The 21230-nt window shown below is 37.5% G+C and overlaps 2 protein-coding genes across 4 annotated transcripts in view; both read right to left on the bottom strand.

Annotated features, from left to right (window-relative positions):
* LOC125683544 (nuclear pore membrane glycoprotein 210-like) overlaps positions 1 to 21230 on the bottom strand; it is a 77985-nt gene that overhangs the window by 23470 nt on the left and 33285 nt on the right. For 2 of the 3 annotated variants that reach the window (XR_008796166.1, XM_056141484.1), the window contains exons 17-33: positions 18246 to 18366; positions 13782 to 13881; positions 13101 to 13299; positions 11929 to 12035; positions 11540 to 11644; positions 11182 to 11364; positions 10852 to 10980; positions 10397 to 10524; positions 10162 to 10300; positions 9987 to 10049; positions 8942 to 9121; positions 8039 to 8119; positions 7823 to 7954; positions 6678 to 6833; positions 6490 to 6581; positions 6025 to 6196; positions 5563 to 5735 (exon numbers count right to left, since the gene is read on the bottom strand). Coding sequence is in view for 2 of the 3 variants with exons in the window: in XM_056141484.1 (XP_055997459.1) it covers positions 5563 to 5735; positions 6025 to 6196; positions 6490 to 6581; positions 6678 to 6833; positions 7823 to 7954; positions 8039 to 8119; positions 8942 to 9121; positions 9987 to 10049; positions 10162 to 10300; positions 10397 to 10524; positions 10852 to 10980; positions 11182 to 11364; positions 11540 to 11644; positions 11929 to 12035; positions 13101 to 13299; positions 13782 to 13881; positions 18246 to 18366 (2260 nt within the window). In the remaining variant the exon portion in view is untranslated. The remainder of the gene's footprint in view (positions 1 to 5562; positions 5736 to 6024; positions 6197 to 6489; positions 6582 to 6677; positions 6834 to 7822; positions 7955 to 8038; positions 8120 to 8941; positions 9122 to 9986; positions 10050 to 10161; positions 10301 to 10396; positions 10525 to 10851; positions 10981 to 11181; positions 11365 to 11539; positions 11645 to 11928; positions 12036 to 13100; positions 13300 to 13781; positions 13882 to 18245; positions 18367 to 21230) is intronic. The other variant, XM_048924811.2, reaches the window with a different exon arrangement.
* Positions 1317 to 5556, bottom strand: LOC125679363 (uncharacterized). The gene is made up of 2 exons (XM_056141485.1): positions 2974 to 5556; positions 1317 to 1452 (listed from the first exon to the last, which is right to left on the bottom strand). Exon 1 carries the CDS (start codon positions 4342 to 4344, stop codon positions 3022 to 3024), a length of 1323 nt encoding a protein of 440 aa, XP_055997460.1. The 5' UTR covers positions 4345 to 5556; the 3' UTR covers positions 1317 to 1452; positions 2974 to 3021.

Raw genomic sequence — 21230 nt, 5'->3', positions numbered from 1 at the left:
TAGAACATTGAAATTGTTTCAATGTGTTATGCCCAAACGAAGATATTGCCAGTTAAGCCTGCACCTACTGGGAATAGCTGAGAGCCCCAAAAGGAAGTAATATATCGTTGCTAAACCTCCACCTTAATCTGATAAAAAAACGTGAAACTAACTATTCTAATGAAAACTACATCGTTACTGTGTACAAAACAAAGATAACATATGTACATCATAAAGCGCAACTTGCGCTTCAACTAGTCTAAAGGTTTAAGATGAAGCATACATTATATACAGCTGGTACAAGCGTCACATTATTATCATATATCCGTACATAGCAAACACACGAATGAAATGTCATTTGATCACTGTCTCCGAATTTTTTCACTGGTACTATCACAGTTATAGAACATCAGTTGTGGCACATAGCTCGTTGCGCTCGCGATAGAGTGTCGTCATCAGTTCTTACATATCTATTATAACAATCTGAACTCCACCGTCCTAGTGTTTTAATCATATGGTCCTGCACTTGGCCTTCTGCAGCAGATGTTGCTGCCCCAATCCTGAAGGAATGCCCATTGTACTGCTCGTCATTGTAACCTAACATTTGAAGGATACATTTTAATTTGTTCACCAAGAAATTTCTTGTTAACGGGTTGCCACTATCGTCAATGAATAAAGCTGATGATCTGTATCCATTGTTCCAAATTTTACGCATTTCGAGATATTTGTTCATACATGTAAATGGACATACAGCTTGGCCAGATTTGAATACACGAATTTGGATTCCTTTACGGAATGGATCGGTTTTGGAACTCTTCAATTTAAGCGTAAATCCCTTATCATCACTGTCCTTGATCACATCTTCCATATTTAAAATGTTGTTTTGTTTAAAATTTTTAACTGTGAATTCACCACACCTAAGGAACGCAAAGAAGGCCAGAGAAAATGCTGCCTTCAACATAGAATCAAGAAATTTTCCATACATTCCTCTTTGCAAGATGGTATGAATTTGAAGTAAAATTTTGTATGTAATTGGTCTTCGTCTCTCTTTTTGATGATTGTGTTTCTTAATCCCTCGTAAAACCATATGAAGTTTTGCGCAGCAGTCTATATAGGAAGAGGACATTGGGTTGTGGATGCCTGCCTTGACATAATAAAATCTAACTGCAGCCAAATATAGTTTGATAGTGCTGTATCCAAGTCCTAATGCCTTGTTGCAGTGGGTGACAAATAGGATGAGAGTTTGTTCTGAAATGGGTGTTGGCTTGTAGTCGGTTGCTGCTATTCCAATAGATGATAGAAATTGACAAAAGATCTTATAACCATGTCTGTATGTGCTTTTTGTGCTTTCACTCAAAGAATTTTCACACAATCTTTCAGCTTCTTCCTCTAATATAGTACGAGTTCTTGCATTGCAGGAATCATAACTGGGTTCTTTTCTGCTTGAGGGGCAGCCTGTCGGAATTTGGTCACCTGGAAACGAGATAAAGAATCTGCTATAATGTTTTTCTTTCCTGGGACATGGACGGAGGTTATGATAAAATTATCGCATGCCGATTTCCATGTTAGCTTTCGAAGCAATTTCATGATCATGGGTGACTTTGACCTGCGTTTGTTAATAATTTGGACGGTCGCGAGGTTGTCACAACAAAACTTAATTCGTTTGCCAGTCCACTCGTGACCCCATATAACCACTGCCACCACTATCGGATATAATTCTAGTAACGCCATTGATAATGAATCACTTCCTAAGGTCTGAATCTCGACTGGCCATTTCCCTTGGAACCATTTTCCGTGGTAATATCCACCAAAACCGTGCTTGGAAGAAGCATCAGTATACAATGAAATGTCCGAAGCAAAAGTCATATTGTCTTCTAAGAAGAAAGATCTCCCATTCCACTGTTTGAGAAAAGTTTCCCACATAGCAAGGTCAAGTCTACATTCTTTGGTTAGGTTCACATGATAATGCAATTCGGGGACCGAGTGCGCTAACGTTAGTAAATAAGAAATAAAAGACCTTCCTGCTGGAATAATACGAGCTGCAAAATTGAAATGGCCCAAGACGCTTAGCAGTTTTCTCTTAGTACACGAGCGTTTTACTTTAAGTTCTTCTATAAGAGAGAAAATACGATTTATCTTCTCAACTGGAATTCTAGCCTCCATTTTTTCTGAGTCCAGTATTATGCCTAAATACTCCAAAACAGTACAAGGACCCATAGTTTTCTTTTCAGATATCGGAATACCTAACCTTCTAAACACCATAGTCAGTATGGCCATGCTTCGAAGACCTTCATCACCCGGAATATCAATAGTTAGAAAATCATCAAGCAAATGCAAGATATGTTTGATGTTATAGTTGTTTTGTAAGATCCAACACACAACTTGCGACAACATATCAAAAATTTTTGGGCTACTTCGGCACCCAAACACTAATCGCTTGTAGAAGTAGTATTTGTTTCTCCATTTAACACCATAAAAAGGTTGCACTTCCGGAGAAATGGGAATCAGCTTGAAAGCATCCACAATGTCCGTTTTACACATGCAAGAGTTGACTCCCAACGATTTTAATATACTTATAGCATCATCTATATGTACATATTGCAAAGAGTATTCATCTTTGTTGATCAGACTGTTGATACTCGAGTCGGATTCGGAGTTATGCGGAGCAGACAAATCAACAATCAGTCTATTTTTCTTGGAATATTTCCCTACCGCTATCCCAATAGGACTTATACGGTATATCTTATACGGAGGTTTGTCAAACGGCCCACTTAAAAAACCCTTTGAAAGTTCCTGTTCGATTATGGAATCCACTACTTCTGGTTTTTCGCGCGCAGAAAGATTATTTCTACTTTCAAAGGAGGTTTGGGGTAATTCTGAAATTCCAGTATCGAAACCATTTTTTAATCCTTCAATAAAATTTTGAACAAAACATTGGTCGGGATGATCTAATAGTTCCTTTTGAAGAATTCCAATATTAATTGGGGTGTTAACCTTAAAATCTGAAACAATATTTCCTGAGTGGGATTTGTCATCTAATAGTCACGCCTTTTCACTGGTGATACTTTGCTTGGCTTTCAGTTTGTTGCACGTGGGTGCTGCGTGGTTGTTGAATTTGCATTCTGAACATATGTGGACTAAGTTGCATGCTTTCCTCTGACACCCTGTCACACTGTTAAAATTGTTGCAAATTTCTTTGCCCTTATGTTTAATCCTAGGCCTGCCCTGAACATCACACAGACTAGATGTTTGCGGATTTTGTTGTGATGCGCTTGACTGGGATTGCAAGGTGTTGTGTTTAATTCTGGGGCAGAAGTGGGACGAATGTGTGACACTATTGCACATTTCACAACGATTAATAGTCTGTCCGGCAAATATGGTTGTAAATAGTTTTGTGTCTCTAATAGCCCAATCAATTCTGATGTTTCTCTGTTGTAGAAGTGTACTGGCCCTTGCTGAAAATGCTTTGTGGTAATCGTAAAAAGCCGACCCCTTAGTGGTGGATGCCATTTCAATGATATCCCTTAAGTATGCATCTAACTCGGACCTTCTCTCTGGAAAGAATTCGCATAGGATGTTCCGATACTTAGTGAATGCCACTATAAACTCGCTTAAAGTCAGATTTCTTTGTAATCTGGGGTCAGTGTTGTTTTTAATTACGATGAAGCGCCCATCGCTGTCATGTAGACTATTCTCCTCAATTTCGTGGGGCATAAGAAGTAGAGCCAAGTTGACATCCTTACCTTGCATGATCTGGTTTCGCAGATTTGACGATACCGTTTCTATATGAGGGACGGAGTCGGAAGATATTCTTGGCGTAGGTGCGTCAATTGTGAAATTTCCTGATCCTGAGGGCTCATTGTCCTGGTTGGAAACGCCGCGGCGCTTGAGTGTGCTAATCTCATTTGCGAGATGCTCAACTGATCGTTGTATGTTTTGGACAGCATTTGACAGTTCTACCTGCTTCCGCCCAGCCTCGTCTTGGTGCCTAAGGAATGGATCATTTGTTGACATCCGCCCAGCCTCGTTCTCGGGATTGTTGATTGAAGATGCCGGAAGTAAATTCAATTCGCCATATTGAACATTTACCTCTCGGTCCTGAACCTGAATTTCCCTTGAATCGTCCGTTGAGTCACTTCTGTCTTTATTCAGAACATTGTCCTTAAATATTTGCACGAGTTGAGCTTTCTTCAAATTTGATGGCAAGATTATATTGGCTTCTCTCAGTTTATTAAACAATTCTGAAGTAGACCAATTTTCAGGCTCGTTCAAATTCCATCGCGAATTGTTTTCGTGACGGGGTCTGACTTGTCTCTGCCTAACTGGCGCTGTTGTAGCGTTTTGTTTTCGTTTCCTTCCTGGCATTTTAGAAGATATGACGCGTAGCTTAGTCACAGTAATCACATAAAGATTGTAATAAACTCGGTAACTGGAGCGTGACAATTTAAACAAAGCATGCGCACATTAGCCTGTCACTGTTCACATTCGAAGTTTAACTGTAACGAAGGTACTAATCACAGTAATGTTACACTGAATATTAGCGATATAAACAGAAACAATATCCTAGAATCTGAAGGAAACTGCAAATAGAGCGTGTCCGTATCAACACCCACGCTCACATTCACATGTCGAGGTTCAAATTCGCAGTTTGGTGTATATACCGTAAGTTCAATGAACACAAATAAATATGCACAAGTGATAAATCCTTGAATAATATTCCGAAGGAATCTAAGAAATTTGTTTAGCCACAGAAGAACTTCAAAACTGATGCAGTGATGCTATACAGCTTAATACTGATTGGTCTATTTGATCACGTGATACACGAGATCTGCCATATTCTAAATATAGATCCGATAGCTATGATACAGAATCAACTTATATAAACTATATTTAATAACTTAAATAACAACTGTGACCTTGACCTTTTACCATTTTTCTCCAAAATTAATAGGGGTCTTCCTTACCTGGTAACCAACAATATTTCAAGTTTCATTTGATTAGATTGAAAACTTTTCGAGTTATCATCCGGAAACCAATTGTTGACACCCAACCGCCTGCATCACCAAACCAATAGCCGAGTTCAACTTTGTTGCAACTTGGCTAAAAATGAGGACAGCATAAACAATGCACAATGATAGTTCAGTTCAGAATTCATAAGATGCACTTTTGACAAGCAGTTAATTTTGTCATCCCTGATCAGTGATTACTAAAATATAAAACATACTTACTGTATATTTCTAAATATACAAGAGGAATCAATTACTGTGTAATATAACAAGAAACACTATTTGCAAAAAAACAACAACAAAAACTTCTCCCTCTTATTTCTATATTGCTGAAATACATGTGAAAACTTGTAAATTCATGTTCTTGCTATTTGACATCTACAAGTCAGGGTAACTGTGACATGCATAATTTTCTGTACATCTAAAATGTTTCTTTTGCAGAAAGTTCTTCAATATTTGTTAGGTGGTTGGTATGTTCTTAAATTAAATTGTGCAGGTAGCAGAGTCTGAAGAAAAAGACACTATGGGTGGTGGAGCAGTACAAATCTGCTCCCTTTAATTCTGAAACAGCCTTTACCTGTTTAAGCGGTATCTCATTTGGACATTGGTGGCGTAGAACTGTTCTCCGACATTGTCGTGGTAAGTCACAGTCAGGGTCAGTGTCGTCCCCACTGGGATGCTCTTGATGTAACCTTCAGCAGTACTCAATGACAGGCCCGAGTTTATCATCAAATACGAGACAGGCTTCACCTAACAACAAACAGATCAATGATTACATGTACAGTGCAGCATAAAAATCAAATACGACACAAGCTTCACCTAAAAACAAAGAGAAGATCCATCAGTGTGTCTAATATTACATGTACAGTGTAGGAGAAAAATCTTTTCAAATTCAATTCATGTTATTTTCAATGCATGCTACAATTTTGTGTACATGTCAAAATAATCTTAAAATTTCCTCTTTAAGTTTAGGCCTGTAGTTGTATTTGTGTACTTAGCAATACAACATACCGAATTTTTAAAGTATCTTTCTACCAACCTTGACAAGTAGAACCAAAGTCTGATTGGTGCCAAACTCTTCCTGCGAAGTGACATGTAGCGCCACCTGTCCAGTCAGTGACCCGATGGTTAGTAGGCCCCCCTCCCCCACTGTCACAGGACTTGGGTCATCAAGGGAGATAACATGGTAACTCATCTTAGCAGAGCCATCCCTGTCAAGTGAATAAGAAATTAACAAATTACATACAAAATACATTGCATATACAAAATAATTACATACAAAATACACTGTATATACAAAATAATTACATACAAAATACATCATGTATATACAAAATAATTACATACAAAATACACTGTATATACAAAATAATTACATACAAAATACATTGTATACACAAAATAATTACATAGAAAATACATCATGTGTATATACATGTAGATCAGGCTTAACATGCATTCTAAAACTGCCAACTCAGGCATTAGACATGAAAGCCACACTGACCTGTTGGTTTTGATGACAGCTTCAGTATTGGGTGTCAACAAAATTCTTCCGTCACACACCTTCGGGCTTATGACTGTTAATTTTTCAAAAACCTTGAAAATAAACAAAAGAGAGGAATGAAATCACATTTATCCCATATTAATAGAAACCAAGAACATTGTGTAAAGATGCAATTAAATATTGAATACCTCCACTTGCAATTCATCGGTCAGTGTCCCATGACCTTTGACCTGCGACCTGGAAGTTAGATGGGGTCTAACAGTGAGTTTGACTGTCACTTGTCCAGCTGACATAGCTACGAGCTGCCGCGCAAAGTCACTCTCTGTCGAGTGTTTCAGACCACACTGTAATGCAAAAAATGTCAGACATACAGAACTGTACACACACATACAGGACTCTCTCTATATATTGCCAGCTTTTATCCATTATAAGGAGGAAGACGTTATATTCCGTTCTGGTCACATACAAACTTAGAGCCACCAAAATTCAATCTTCAGTTTTTTCAACTCCATTTTTGCATCACTGTAGTTAAAAGATTTGTCTGGAAAAATCCCACACAATAACCCTGTCTCATCCATGTTAAACACTTTAAGTGGTTCATATTCTTTATCAAAGGAGCATGGACACAATGTAAGCTGAAAAAGTTCAAATCTTATTTTTTTTAAATTTTTAATGTTTACATGCTTAACTAAGGTATTTCTAATGGTCAGCAAAAATTTGAATGTCAGTGGTTGAATTACAAGAGAGATGAAGAGCTAACAATTTTTCAATATACCACGTGTTTTTTTTTAATCATGCAAGGAAATCCATTCTACTATGCTTTAAATGGGGGTGGTGATGTAACAATTGGTGATGTAACGAGGTGATAATATACATACTTATTTAAATAATTTGTTCATGTTGCAGTGAAAAAAAGAGAGATATAGTACCCAAAAACAGCACATCATCTATCTATCTACACAAACCACATCATCTATCAATTGATATCTAATTAGAAAACAATTTGAATTATTCTGAAACAGTAAAAACAAAACTTTTATGTACAGTAATCCCAAAGTTTCACAAGCACTGAATTATTGCAAATGTTTGATGTCATAAACCATACTGGCATGCATTTTGTTCATGCCGATAGTGCTGCCTTCATTGCAGCTATTACAGTGCATTTATCACAAACACACTCTCCATCTGCAATTTGTGAATTAAAGCAGTCACAAATATAAAGGTTTTTTTCCAGTACAGGAACTAGCACAGACCTGATGGAACTAGCACAGAGCTGATGGAACTAGCACAGACCTGATGGAACTAGTACACACCTGATGGAACTAGTACACACCTGATGGAAGACATTCTGTAGCTGTATGACATCCTTATTGTTGATGGACCAGGTGAACACCAGAGGGGGCGTGGCACTTCCAAAGGTGAAGGGGGTCTCGTGCTCTGTCAGGCCAATGCCATATAGGGGCATCTACAGAAGGGAAAGCGAAAACCAGAAATGTACGACACACTAAGATTTACACAACTTCCGGTATACAGGTAGTCATTGACTAACCTTGGTGCCGGTCTGCATCCGGGAAAGAGCTGAGTGGATCCTGACCCCCGCGAGCTCGACAACATTCACTGTCACCTGATCCTGAAAATAAAAGTGTGAGAATCTGAAATCTGCAATGTTTTCTAAGACATGTATACATGAAATAACAATGTACTGTATAGCGGGGTAAATAACAATGTACAGTATAGCTGGGTAAATAACAATGTACTGTATGGCGGGGTAAATAACAATGTACTGTATGGCGGGGTAAATAACAATGTACTGTATGGCGGGGTAAATAACAATGTACAGTATGACGGGGTAAATAACAATGTACTGTATGGCGGGGTAAATAACAATGTACAGTATAGCTGGGTAAATAACAACGTACAGTATAGCTGGGTAAATAACAACGTACAGTATGGCTGGGTAAATAACAATGTACTGTATGGCGGGGTAAATTACAATGTACAGTATAGCTGGGTAAATAACAATGTACTGTATAGCGGGGTAAATAACAATGTACAGTATAGCGGGGTAAATAACAATGTACAGTATAGCGGGGTAAATAACAATGTACTGTATAGCGGGGTAAATAACAATGTACTGTATGGCTGGGTAAATAACAATGTACAGTATAGCGTGGTAAATAACAATGTACTGTATAGCTGGGCGGTTTTTGGCGGGATACAAATTTGGTGGATTTGGGTCTACAAGGTATACCATAAATTTTCGTGGATAAAATTTTGAACTCATTTTTCTTTATTTATACAATGTATATGTAATATTCCACCAAAAAACCTGGACATACAGTAATCATTTCCAAGAAAACAAATAATATGCGTATGAAACAGGAGTATAGTATTTCATTTACATCCTAAGCAAAAACACCAAGGCATTTAAATTTCTTTCTTTGGCCATTACCTGAGAGTATATGATGGTTTCCCCCGTCTCTGGGTCCTGACCCACGGCTTGACCTAACACTGTGGTGGTCCCCAGGTTCTGGGCGTCCAACAACCCACTGCTGGACACATCTGCAATGTTGCTATCTCCGATGGAGAACAGGACCGTACACTGAGGGGTGGGGCCTCCTCTACTCAGCACCTACACATACACAAATACTGACCATTGGTTCACTACTCAGCACCTACACAAATACTGACAATTGGTTCACTACTCAGCACCTACACAAATACTGACAAGTGGTTCAGTACTCAGCACCTACACAAATACTGACAAGTGGTTCACTACTCAGAACCTACACAAATACTGACCATTGGTTCACTACGCAGCACCTACACAAATACTGACAAGTGGTTCACTACTCAGCACCTACACAAATACTGACAATTGGTTCACTACTCAGCACCTACACAAATACTGACAAGCGGTTCACTACTCAGCACCTACACAAATACTGACAATTGGTTCACTACTCAGCACCTACACAAATACTGACAAGCGGTTCACTACTTAGCACCTACACAAATACTGACAATTGGTTCACTACTCAGCACCTACATATACACAAATACTGAAAAGTGGTTCACTACTCAGCACCTACACAAATACTGACCATTGGTTCACTACTCAGCACCTACACAAATACTGACAAGCGGTTCACTACACAGCACATACACAAATACTGACAAGTGGTCCACTACTCAGAACCTACACAAATACTGACAAGTGGTCCACTACTCAGCACCTACACAAATACTGACCATTGGTTCACTACTCAGCACCTACACAAATACTGACAAGCGGTTCACTACTCAGCACCTACACAAATACTGACAAGTGGTTCACTACTCAGTACCTACATATACACAAATATTGACAATTTGTTCACGTAGAGGTACAGTATATATAGAGTGTATAATCAATTTCAATGGCTGCATAATTAAAGTTACTGAAATTTCTTATAATACACTGTCTTCACATTGTTAATGGCAATCATTGACGTCACCTGAAACTTTGCTCCAATTATCAATGTGATATTCCTAGGAATTAACTGAAGAGGAGGGAAAACCTGAAAGCAGATGGAAGACAAAATTATGTACATTCAACCATCCATTTATATCACCAAACTGATAGGTTGCAAATCAGATCTGAGGACAGCTGCACTAGAAAATTTAACTGACCTCCACTGGCCTCGCCAGGCTCCTGATCACCACCCCATGACTGGGACGAGCTTCAGCGACCAGTGAAGTGTGACCAACTTGTGCTCCATGCATGATGTAATATTCTGTGGTAAGTTCATCCCGCTGATCCTTATCTTTCCTATAGAAGAAAAAGATGATCATCAACAGCAAAATAAGTCATGAAATTTCACGATTTCTCAAAATTCGTCATGTAAACAACTTAACAAATTCATACCTGATGGTGATGATATTAGAGGTGGGGATCAGCCTTAGCCCCATCAGTCTGAAGAAGCTGGCTTGCAGAGGTTTACCATGGGCATCCATTACTCTGACCTTGACCTTAGCCTCTTTATCAACTTCGACCTACAAATGTTGTCAAAAATTATTCTGAGCCAATTAATTGTGTAGTTAACCTTTACATGTCAAAATGAACAATATATCAAAATGGTATTTATACAACATGTGCTTTACTTGTCACTATGTACGGGAAAATAAGATTATATCCACTCACTTTTTCTGTATTTCATTATAAAGCACAGAGAATGAAAGTCATTTCCCTAGAAGCAATATTTCAATTCACTTTAGACATGCTTGCTTTAGTTATATTTTACGGTAGTTGTATTCAGCAGATTGTTTACAGTAGCTGTATTCAGCAGATTGTTTACGGTAGCTGTATTTAGCAGTTCGTACCTTTTCAGTGACTGAGAGTTCCACACTTCCTACCCCTGACACAAATATGGTGGCTGTTGGCGGGTCTCGATTGTACACACAGAGGTCATAAACGGTGACCTTCATAGAACCGTCAGTCACTGGGACAACCTACAACACAGGACAATGACATACCAGTATCGATATAAAATCTACCAAAACATATACTGTACTAGTACTCCCAAGCCTTTTAATGAAATTTACATGAAAAGACATTTATTTAATATGTATTCATGTATTTCTAGCTACATGCAAGTATTTTTTTATGACTTTCATCAAAAACAGATTATAGATGTCTGTATTTTCACTGACCTGCATTTGCTTAGTTTTCCTGCACAGTATTTTCACTGACCTGCATTTGCTTAGTTTTATCTGCGCAGTATTTTCACTGACCTGCATTTGCTTAGTTTTATCCGTGTAGTCCAGTTTCACCACGCCCGCCTGGTCAGGGATCACGTGGAAGAATCCCGAGCCTCTCTGGACGTCCACTGTGTACTGAAAGAAGGAATAAATTTTGAGTGATACTGTACATGTACTTCCATTAAAATGACGAAAAGCCTGACTGAGAATATATATGTTAGGTACTTTAGAGCCATAGATACACTGGCTGGTTAAAATCATGGATTGTCTTTTATAACACTATACAGACATCATCAAACACACAACATACCGCATTAGACGGGTGATTAAACAGAGAGATAATGTCTGGTTTGACAACAGCTTCCTCCACAAGTTTCAGCTCCAGCGATCGACTAATCTTGGGATAAATTCTTGTCTAGAAATTGAAATACATCTGACTGCAACATGGAATTTTTTTTGTGTGTGTACATGTATATGCTGATAATATGAGTATCATATATTTTCCCCAAGACTCAGTACATATAAAAAAGTCACTGTCAGATATCATTGATAAATGGATTTACAAGATTGTGAATGCTACTTTGAATAGAAAAAGCAGGAAAACCACTAACATATTTTTACTATTCCAAACAATAAATCTTTGGCAATTTGCCAGGTCAAACATGTTTACATACAATGATACAATAGAGAGAAAATTACCGATATTGGAGATGCAGCCATCTTGAGGTGTCTCTCCAGATAGGAGCTGATGGAGGCTGTAATAACAACAAAACCAGGTCGACCTCGGGTAAGAAGGACTCGGTAATCTGCAACAAACAATTTATCTGTCACTGACAGCAAATAACAAACAATTCATCTAATCACACCCTCTAATACCTAAACTTACCATCAACCCTAAAAATCAAACTCGCACTAAATAACCCCCCACCTCCAGCAGCCAAACTCACACGCTGTTTTTGGCTATATTTAGCTCTAATACTTCAGAGTTATTTCGGATTTCAAACATTTCGGTTGAGCATCACTGAAGAGACATTATTTGTCGAAATGCGCATCTGGTGTATCAAAATTGGTACCGTATAAGTTTTACATTATGACCCCTGGGTCGAGGCCTCTGCTGGTGGACTGTTAGTCCCCGAGGGTCTCTACAGCCCAGTAGCTAAGTACTTCGTTACTAGCTTGAAAATACGGATGTATATTCAATTGCTGTTATAAAATTTAGAAATTCATTTCAAAATTAAGGATTATCTCCCTCATGCATAGCTCTTATCCTTGGACGAATTTGGCTCCACTTTTTGGGCACGCTGTTTTTGGCTATATTTAGCTCTAATACTTCAGAGTTATTTCGGATTTCAAACATTTCGGATGAGCATCACTGAAGAGACATTATTTGTCGAAATGCGCATCTGGTGCATCAAAATTGGTACCGTATAAGTTTTACACTAAACACACCCCTAACAGCCAAACTTATACTAAACACACCTCTAACAGTCAAACTTACACTAAACACACCCCCTAAAAGCCAAACTCCCATTAAACACACCCCTAACAGTCAAACTCACACCAAACACACTCCTAACAGTGAAACTTACACTAAACACACCCCTAACAGCTAAACTCATACTAAACACGCTCCTAACAGCTAAATTCACACCAAACACACTCCTAACAGTCAAACTTACACTAAACACACCCCTAACAGCTAAACTCACACTCAACACGCTCCTAACAGCCAAATTCACACTAAACACCCCCCCCCCCCCCCCCAACAGCCAAACTCCCATTATACACACCCCTAACAACCAAACTTACACTAAACACATCCCCTAACAGCCAAACTTACATTAAACACACCCCCTAACAGCCACACTTACACTTGATGTAATTGAATCCCTCTTTGCTAGACATGGTGGAGATCTGTATAGAGCTGTCTATAGAATCATCTAGTGTGGCCAGTGATTGGTCCGAAACTGACCAATGGAAATCCAGTGAGGAAAAATTGTCAAACTTCCTACCCAGGGAGTCTGTGACCGTGACGACGATGTCCAGGTCTCTCTGACAGTGGATGGGAATCTGTAAGTACACAGGTACTGAATTCACTGCCATTTAAATAGAAACAATCTACATGTATACATTTATATAAGCTGATTCTTACCGCGGTGGCGTGTTGCCTTATAATATCAGACTTGGTACACAATGAATTACTGCGATGACTTGTTGCCTTGTAAGACTTGGTACATAATGAATTACCGCGATGACTTGTTGCCTTGCAATATAAGACTTGGTACATAATGAATTACCGCGATGACTTGTTGCCTTGCAATATAAGACTTGGTACATAATGAATTACCGCGATGACTTGTTGCCTTGTAATATAAGACTTGGTACAGTACATAATGAATTACCGCGATGACTTGTTGCCTTGCAATATAAGACTTGGTACAAAATGAATTACCGCGATGGCTTGCTCCTTTGTGATATCCGGCTTGGTACATCTTGACTTACCACGATGTCTTGCTCCTTTGTGATATTAGACTTGGTACATCTTGACTTACCGCGATGGCTTGCTCCTTTGTGATAGGACACGGAGGGAGGTTCTCGGGATACTTCAGATCTGGGTGCAGCTGTAAACCCACTGGTTCTGAACAACTCAATCTGCAATGAAGTCATTTCCATATAGACATTTCCAATGTTTGATACTATTTTTAGAAATTGTAACAGTAGCCATTTCCTCATGAATGCAATGTAGTTGTGAACAAAGCATGCATGATTCTTGATAAATATAGTACATCTATTTCAACAGCTGGTAATTCCCACAAAAATGAAAGTAGAATATAAATATAAGAAATAAATTTCATTTTTGAAAATGAACTGCAACGTTTCACGCCAGCATACTTCGTTTAAAAATTATGCAGAAACATATCCAGTGAAAACTTGACGTCTGGTTCACTTAATCAGACATGTTTAGTGCTAGATTAAATTTTGAATAAAAGAATACCCAAAACAAATATTCTTTTTATTCTCAAACTAGAAAACCGACAGGTCAAAAAGGATCCTGCAATAAATCTGAAAATCAAAAGGGTCTTCCTTTGCCTAATCCAAGTAATATGATTACGGTGTGACCGTTGGGCCGAGCGCAGCATATCTGAATACATTTTCAAAAAATTTATATTGAAATAAGCAAAACTGATCTGGTTCACTGTCAATACGTAGGATTACTGTCTTGCTCTTCTCGCCAATGTAGGAACCAGTTTAGCGGGAAATGCAACGAGCGTGTTGTGATGTAGCCTGGTAGTTGTGACGTGACTGTTTACATTTCTTTAGACAATATTTTAAAAAGAAAAAGAAAGGGGGAAGAATATGATTGTCATCCTTTCCTTTCAAATAAGAAAGGTTTGTAATACTTCAAAGATTTTTTTTATTATTATTTTACGAATCGAACGATCTGCCATTTTGTACGAGGGACTTCTGGGATTGGCGTCAAAAAAAAATTCTTGTTAGAGGTTGAGATTTAGCTCGGATTATTTCCCGCGCTCTAGTCATTAGAGCTCGCAGTACGAGACTGTGGCTCGCTATTATGCATAAAATTTATCAAAATACTCCCAAGACAAGAGGCCCAAGGGCCTAGAATCACTCTTCTGATAAATTGTACAACCCCACCATTTCTATTCTTAGCCTCTTAGTATTCTAAATCTTTAGTTAAATCCTAAGAATTCAAAAAAAGTAGGTCAATGTGACCTACTTTTTGGTTTACACATTTTGAGAACCCAAGAAATATCAACTGACAAAGTTTGATGATTTTAAGCCAATTAGTATCTGAATATTGAAATATAGCTGTCAAATTCCAATCGTAGGTCATGGTGACCTACTTTTTGGTCAGCAAACTCCGAACATGCAAGACCCATCAACTGACAAAGTTTGATGACTGTAGGTCAAATAGTATCTGAAATATATAAATATAGCCGTCTAATTCCAAAAGTAGGTCAAGGTGACCTACTTTTTGGTCGACACCCTTCAAACATGCAAGACGCAACAACTGACAAAGTTTGATGACTGTAGGTCAAATAGTATCTGAAACATATAAATATAGCCGTCAAATTCCAAAAGTAGGTCAAGGTGACCTACTTTTTGGTCGACACACTCCGTAGACTCAAGATGCATCAACTGTCAAAGTTTGATGATTGTAGGTCAATTAGTGACTAAAATATATAAATATAACTGTCAAATGCCAAAAGTAGGTCACAGTGACCTACTTTTTGGTCGATACACTCCGAAGACTCAAGATGCATCAACTGACAAAGTTTGATGATTGTAGGTTAAATAGTGTCTGAAATATAGTAATTTAGCTGTCAAATACCAAAAGTAGGTCACGGTGACCTACTTTTTGGTTGACACAAACCGAAGACTGAAGACGCATCAACTGACAAAGTTTGATGATCCTAGGTTTTACAGTGCCCAAAATATGCATCTAAAATTGAAAATGTGAAATTTGAATATCTGCAAAATTCAAAAAGTAGGTCACTGTGACCTACTTTTTTATAAATATGTTTCAAGGCCTCAAGATGCATCAAGTTACAAGATTTGATGATTCTAAACCTCTCGGTATTTGAAATAACAACTTAAAATATATCTATAAATGATAAGCCATAAAATTCAGAAAGTAGGTCACGGTGACCTATTTTTCAGTTGACGCATTTCAAGGTCCCATGATCCACCAACTGACAAGTTTTGATGATCATAGGCTTCAAAGTGTCCAAGATATGCATCAACATTAATTTTAAAATAAATACCTGCAAAATTCAAAAAGTAGGTCACCGTGACCTACTTTTGAGACAACTTGACACAAGGTCCTAAGATGCATCAACTATCAAAATTTGATGATCCTAGTCCTTATAATGACTAAAATATCAAAGATTTAAGGAAATATAAATTTAGGTCAACTTTGAAGTGACCTTGAGACCACGCCCTTTGGCCCAGGGTAATGCCTTGAATAATTTTTAATCTACAACATATCCTCATCCTTATGTGTAAGTTTGGTGATAATCTGCCCAGTGGTTCTTGAGAAGAAGATTTTTTAGCAACCACTACTTTTGTTTGTATTTTCCTGATTATCTCCCCTTGTTAAAGGGTCACATCCCTCTATTTAGTATGTATGAAAGCCCTTGGGCCAATGATACCCTGTAACAAATTTGAAAAAAATTGGCCAAGGGGTTCTTGAGTTATAGCCCTTTTCCTAAAAAGTTTACGCACACCGCACATCGCACAAATGGCCATAGCATTAGCTCTTTGAGCCTTCGGCTCAGAAGAGCTAAAAACTAGAGTTAACGCGTACCAAAGAAAGTGTTGATGGATGGACGGAGACAGACAGATTTCTATAAGGATCCGAACATTACCTTTACATTCTATGAAAATCTTTTCCAATAATCTCAAGTTATTACATGCCATAGAAAATGTTATTATACCTCAGAATGTTTTTCCTATATAAATGTTAGGTGAATAAATTTGCTATTTCTTCTGGATAATGCTAGTCGTGAAATAGTTTCTGAACTATCTCACCCAAGGGAAATAGTCTCAAAACTATTTACCAGTTGCTATATTTTCCCGCATTTTCTTTTCTGTGACGTCAAAGTCTGATAACTCTAATTAGTTTACCACTCGGATCACCTCGGTCGATTCCGTCTACTGGTAGGCTAATGCCGAATGTTAGTTTACTTCACTTTGGTATGTCTGACACAAGTAAAGCCTACTTCAGTGTAATAAAACACCTACATGTACATGTATTTACTGACTATTCGGACAATAGCAAGTTTATTGTCCCCCTCGACAGCAACTATTTCCCTTGGCTGTGCCTCTGGAAATAGTTGCTGTCTTGGGGGACAATAAACTTGCTATTGTCCGAATAGCCAGTAAATAGGTGTATACTATTATCTTATTAAAATTTCAGAGTCATATAACCCTTAACTATAGACAAAACTGAAAAATCTGAAAATCTGCCTAATCCAAGTACAAGTATTATGTATTAAATTTACGAAAATCTTCCACAGGAAACTGAAATTATTGTATGCCAGAGAAACCTAATGGATGGAAAGAGATTAATTAATAAGGCAACCACCACATGACAGGGCCGTAATAAAGAGATTAATTATTATAAGGCAACCACCACATGACAGGGCCGTAATAAAATTAGGATTGGTGCTACAAGTATCACTTGGGATTTGACAAGTTTGACCTTACGTGTACACAGCAGAGATGCCCACTAAAAACGACACTTATGTGTACACAGCAGAGATGTCCACTAAAAACGACACTTATGTGTACACAGCAGAGATGTCCACTAAAAACGACACTTATGTGTACACAGCAGAGATGTCCACTAAAAACGACACTTATGTGTACACAGCAGAGATGTCCACTAAAAACGACACTTATGTGTACACAGCAGAGATGTCCACTAAAAACGACACTTATGTGTACACAGCAGAGATGTCCACTAAAAACGACACTTATGTGTACACAGCAGAGATGTCCACTAAAAACGACACTTATGTGTACACAGCAGAGATGCCCACTAAAAACGACACTTATGTGTACACAGCAGAGATGCCCACTAAAAACGACACTCATTAGTTCAAACCATTTATATGTACATTCGGGAAACAACGTATTAACAATTTCTGTCATAACTGAATACTGCGACAAACAAAGTAAGGCGACGTACAGAAATACTGCATAAATTCCGGGTGACACTATATACATGTACACACATACATGTACTGTACATTGTTCATGCATGTGCATAATGTGAAGAGGCATTAACAAATTTCTAGAGGAGAGATGCAGACAGGCAGTCCCTAACATTGCACACATGAAACTAAACCATGAAGAAAAATCTTTGCACCGATTTTGTCAGACATACATGTAAGGCGTATGGCTGTCAGTTGTTGTATAAAAATAAATATTTCTATCACGGCACAGTATGAGAAGCAGAGGATGACAGGATGTTTCTGCCATTGACTGACCTGATGGAAGCCTCTGCGACAGCTGGAAACTGATTGGTTGTCGTCTTATTGTTGCCCACACGCAGAGTCAACTCTTGCTCCCCAAAGTCAATACACGTTACATAGAAGTTATGGAAACCACCTGGAATTAATGTGTAGTGTATATGTGAATGGGAATTCAAAATGTTCAGCATCTACATGATCTACTATCTCTTCATTATCAAACATGGAAATTATTTTGTCTAGTTTAAGATAGAATAAGGAGGAAAACAAAACTTCAATACAGCCACATGTTATAATACAGATTACGTCACAAAACTTCAATACAGCCACATGTTGTAATACAGATTACGTCACAAAACTTCAATACAGCCACATGTTATAATACAGATTACGTCACAAAACTTCAATACAGCCACATGTAATACAGATTACCACGTCACAAAACTTCAATACAGCCACATGTTGTAGTACAGATTACGTCACAAAACTTCAATACAGCCACATGTTATAATACAAATTACCACGTCACAAAACTTCAATACAGCCACATGTTATAATACAGATTACGTCACAAAACTTCAATACAGCCACATGTTATAATACAGATTACGTCACAAAACTTCAATACAGCCACATGTAATACAAATTACCACGTCACAAAACTTCAATACAGTCACATGTTATAATACAGATTACGTCACAAAACTTCAATACAGTCACATGTTATAATACAGATTACCACGTCACAAAACTTCAATACAGCCACATGTTATAATACAAATTACCACGTCACAAAACTTCAATACAGCCACATGTTATAATACAGATTACGTCACAAAACTTCAATACAGCCACATGTTATAATACAGATTACATCACAAAACTTCAATACAGCCACATGTAATACAGATTACCACGTCACAAAACTTCAATACAGTCACATGTTATAATACAGATTACGTCACAAAACTTCAATACAGCCACATGTTGTAATACAGATTACGTCACAAAACTTCAATACAGCCACATGTTATAATACAGATTACGTCACAAAACTTCAATACAGCCACATGTAATACAGATTACCACGTCACAAAACTTCAATACAGTCACATGTTATAATACAGATTACGTCACAAAACTTCAATACAGCCACATGTTGTAATACAGATTACGTCACAAAACTTCAATACAGCCACATGTTATAATACAAATTACCACGTCACAAAACTTCAATACAGCCACATGTTATAATACAGATTACGTCACAAAACTTCAATACAGTCACATGTTATAATACAGATTACCACGTCACAAAACTTCAATACAGTCACATGTTGTAGTACAGATTACCACGTCACAAAACTTCAATACAGTCACATGTTATAATACAGATTACGTCACAAAACTTCAATACAGTCACATGTTATAATACAGATTACGTCACAAAACTTCAATACAGCCACATGTTATAATACAAATTACCACGTCACAAAACTTCAATACAGCCACATGTTATAATACAGATTACGTCACAAAACTTCAATACAGTCACATGTTATAATACAGATTACCACGTCACAAAACTTCAATACAGTCACATGTTGTAGTACAGATTACCACGTCACAAAACTTCAATACAGTCACATGTTATAATACAGATTACGTCACAAAACTTCAATACAGCCACATGTTATAATACAGATTACGTCACAAAACTTCAATACAGCCACATGTTGTAATACAGATTACCACGTCACAAAACTTCAATACAGCCACATGTTATAATACAAATTACCACGTCACAAAACTTCAATACAGCCACATGTTATAATACAAATTACCACGTCACAAAACTTCAATACAGCCACATGTTATAATACAAATTACCACGTCACAAAACTTCAATACAGCCACATGTTATAATACAAATTACCACGTCACAAAACTTCAATACAGTCACATGTTATAATACAGATTACGTCACAAAACTTCAATACAGCCACATGTTGTAATACAGATTACGTCACAAAACTTCAATACAGCCACATGTTATAATACAGATTACGTCACAAAACTTCAATACAGCCACATGTAATACAGATTACCACGTCACAAAACTTCAATACAGTCACATGTTATAATACAGATTACGTCACAAAACTTCAATACAGCCACATGTTGTAATACAGATTACGTCACAAAACTTCAATACAGCCACATGTTATAATACAAATTACCACGTCACAAAACTTCAATACAGCCACATGTTATAATACAGATTACGTCACAAAACTTCAATACAGTCACATGTTATAATACAGATTACCACGTCACAAAACTTCAATACAGTCACATGTTGTAGTACAGATTACCACGTCACAAAACTTCAATACAGTCACATGTTATAATACAGATTACGTCACAAAACTTCAATACAGTCACATGTTATAATACAGATTACGTCACAAAACTTCAATACAGCCACATGTTATAATACAAATTACCACGTCACAAAACTTCAACACAGCCACATGTTATAATACAGATTACGTCACAAAACTTCAATACAGTCACATGTTATAATACAGATTACCACGTCACAAAACTTCAATACAGTCACATGTTGTAGTACAGATTACCACGTCACAAAACTTCAATACAGTCACATGTTATAATACAGATTACGTCACAAAACTTCAATACAGCCACATGTTATAATACAGATTACGTCACAAAACTTCAATACAGCCACATGTTGTAATACAGATTACCACGTCACAAAACTTCAATACAGCCACATGTTATAATACAAATTACCACGTCACAAAACTTCAATACAGCCACATGTTATAATACAAATTACCACGTCACAAAACTTCAATACAGCCACATGTTATAATACAAATTACCACGTCACAAAACTTCAATACAGCCACATGTTATAATACAAATTACCACGTCACAAAACTTCAACACAGTCACATGTTATAATACAAATTA

Source organism: Ostrea edulis, chromosome 6 (genome assembly GCF_947568905.1).
Source record: "Ostrea edulis chromosome 6, xbOstEdul1.1, whole genome shotgun sequence".
Lineage (NCBI taxonomy): Eukaryota > Metazoa > Mollusca > Bivalvia > Ostreida > Ostreidae > Ostrea > Ostrea edulis.
The sequence above is the reverse complement of the archived record's forward strand: the minus strand, read 5'-3'. Positions and strand labels throughout refer to the sequence as shown.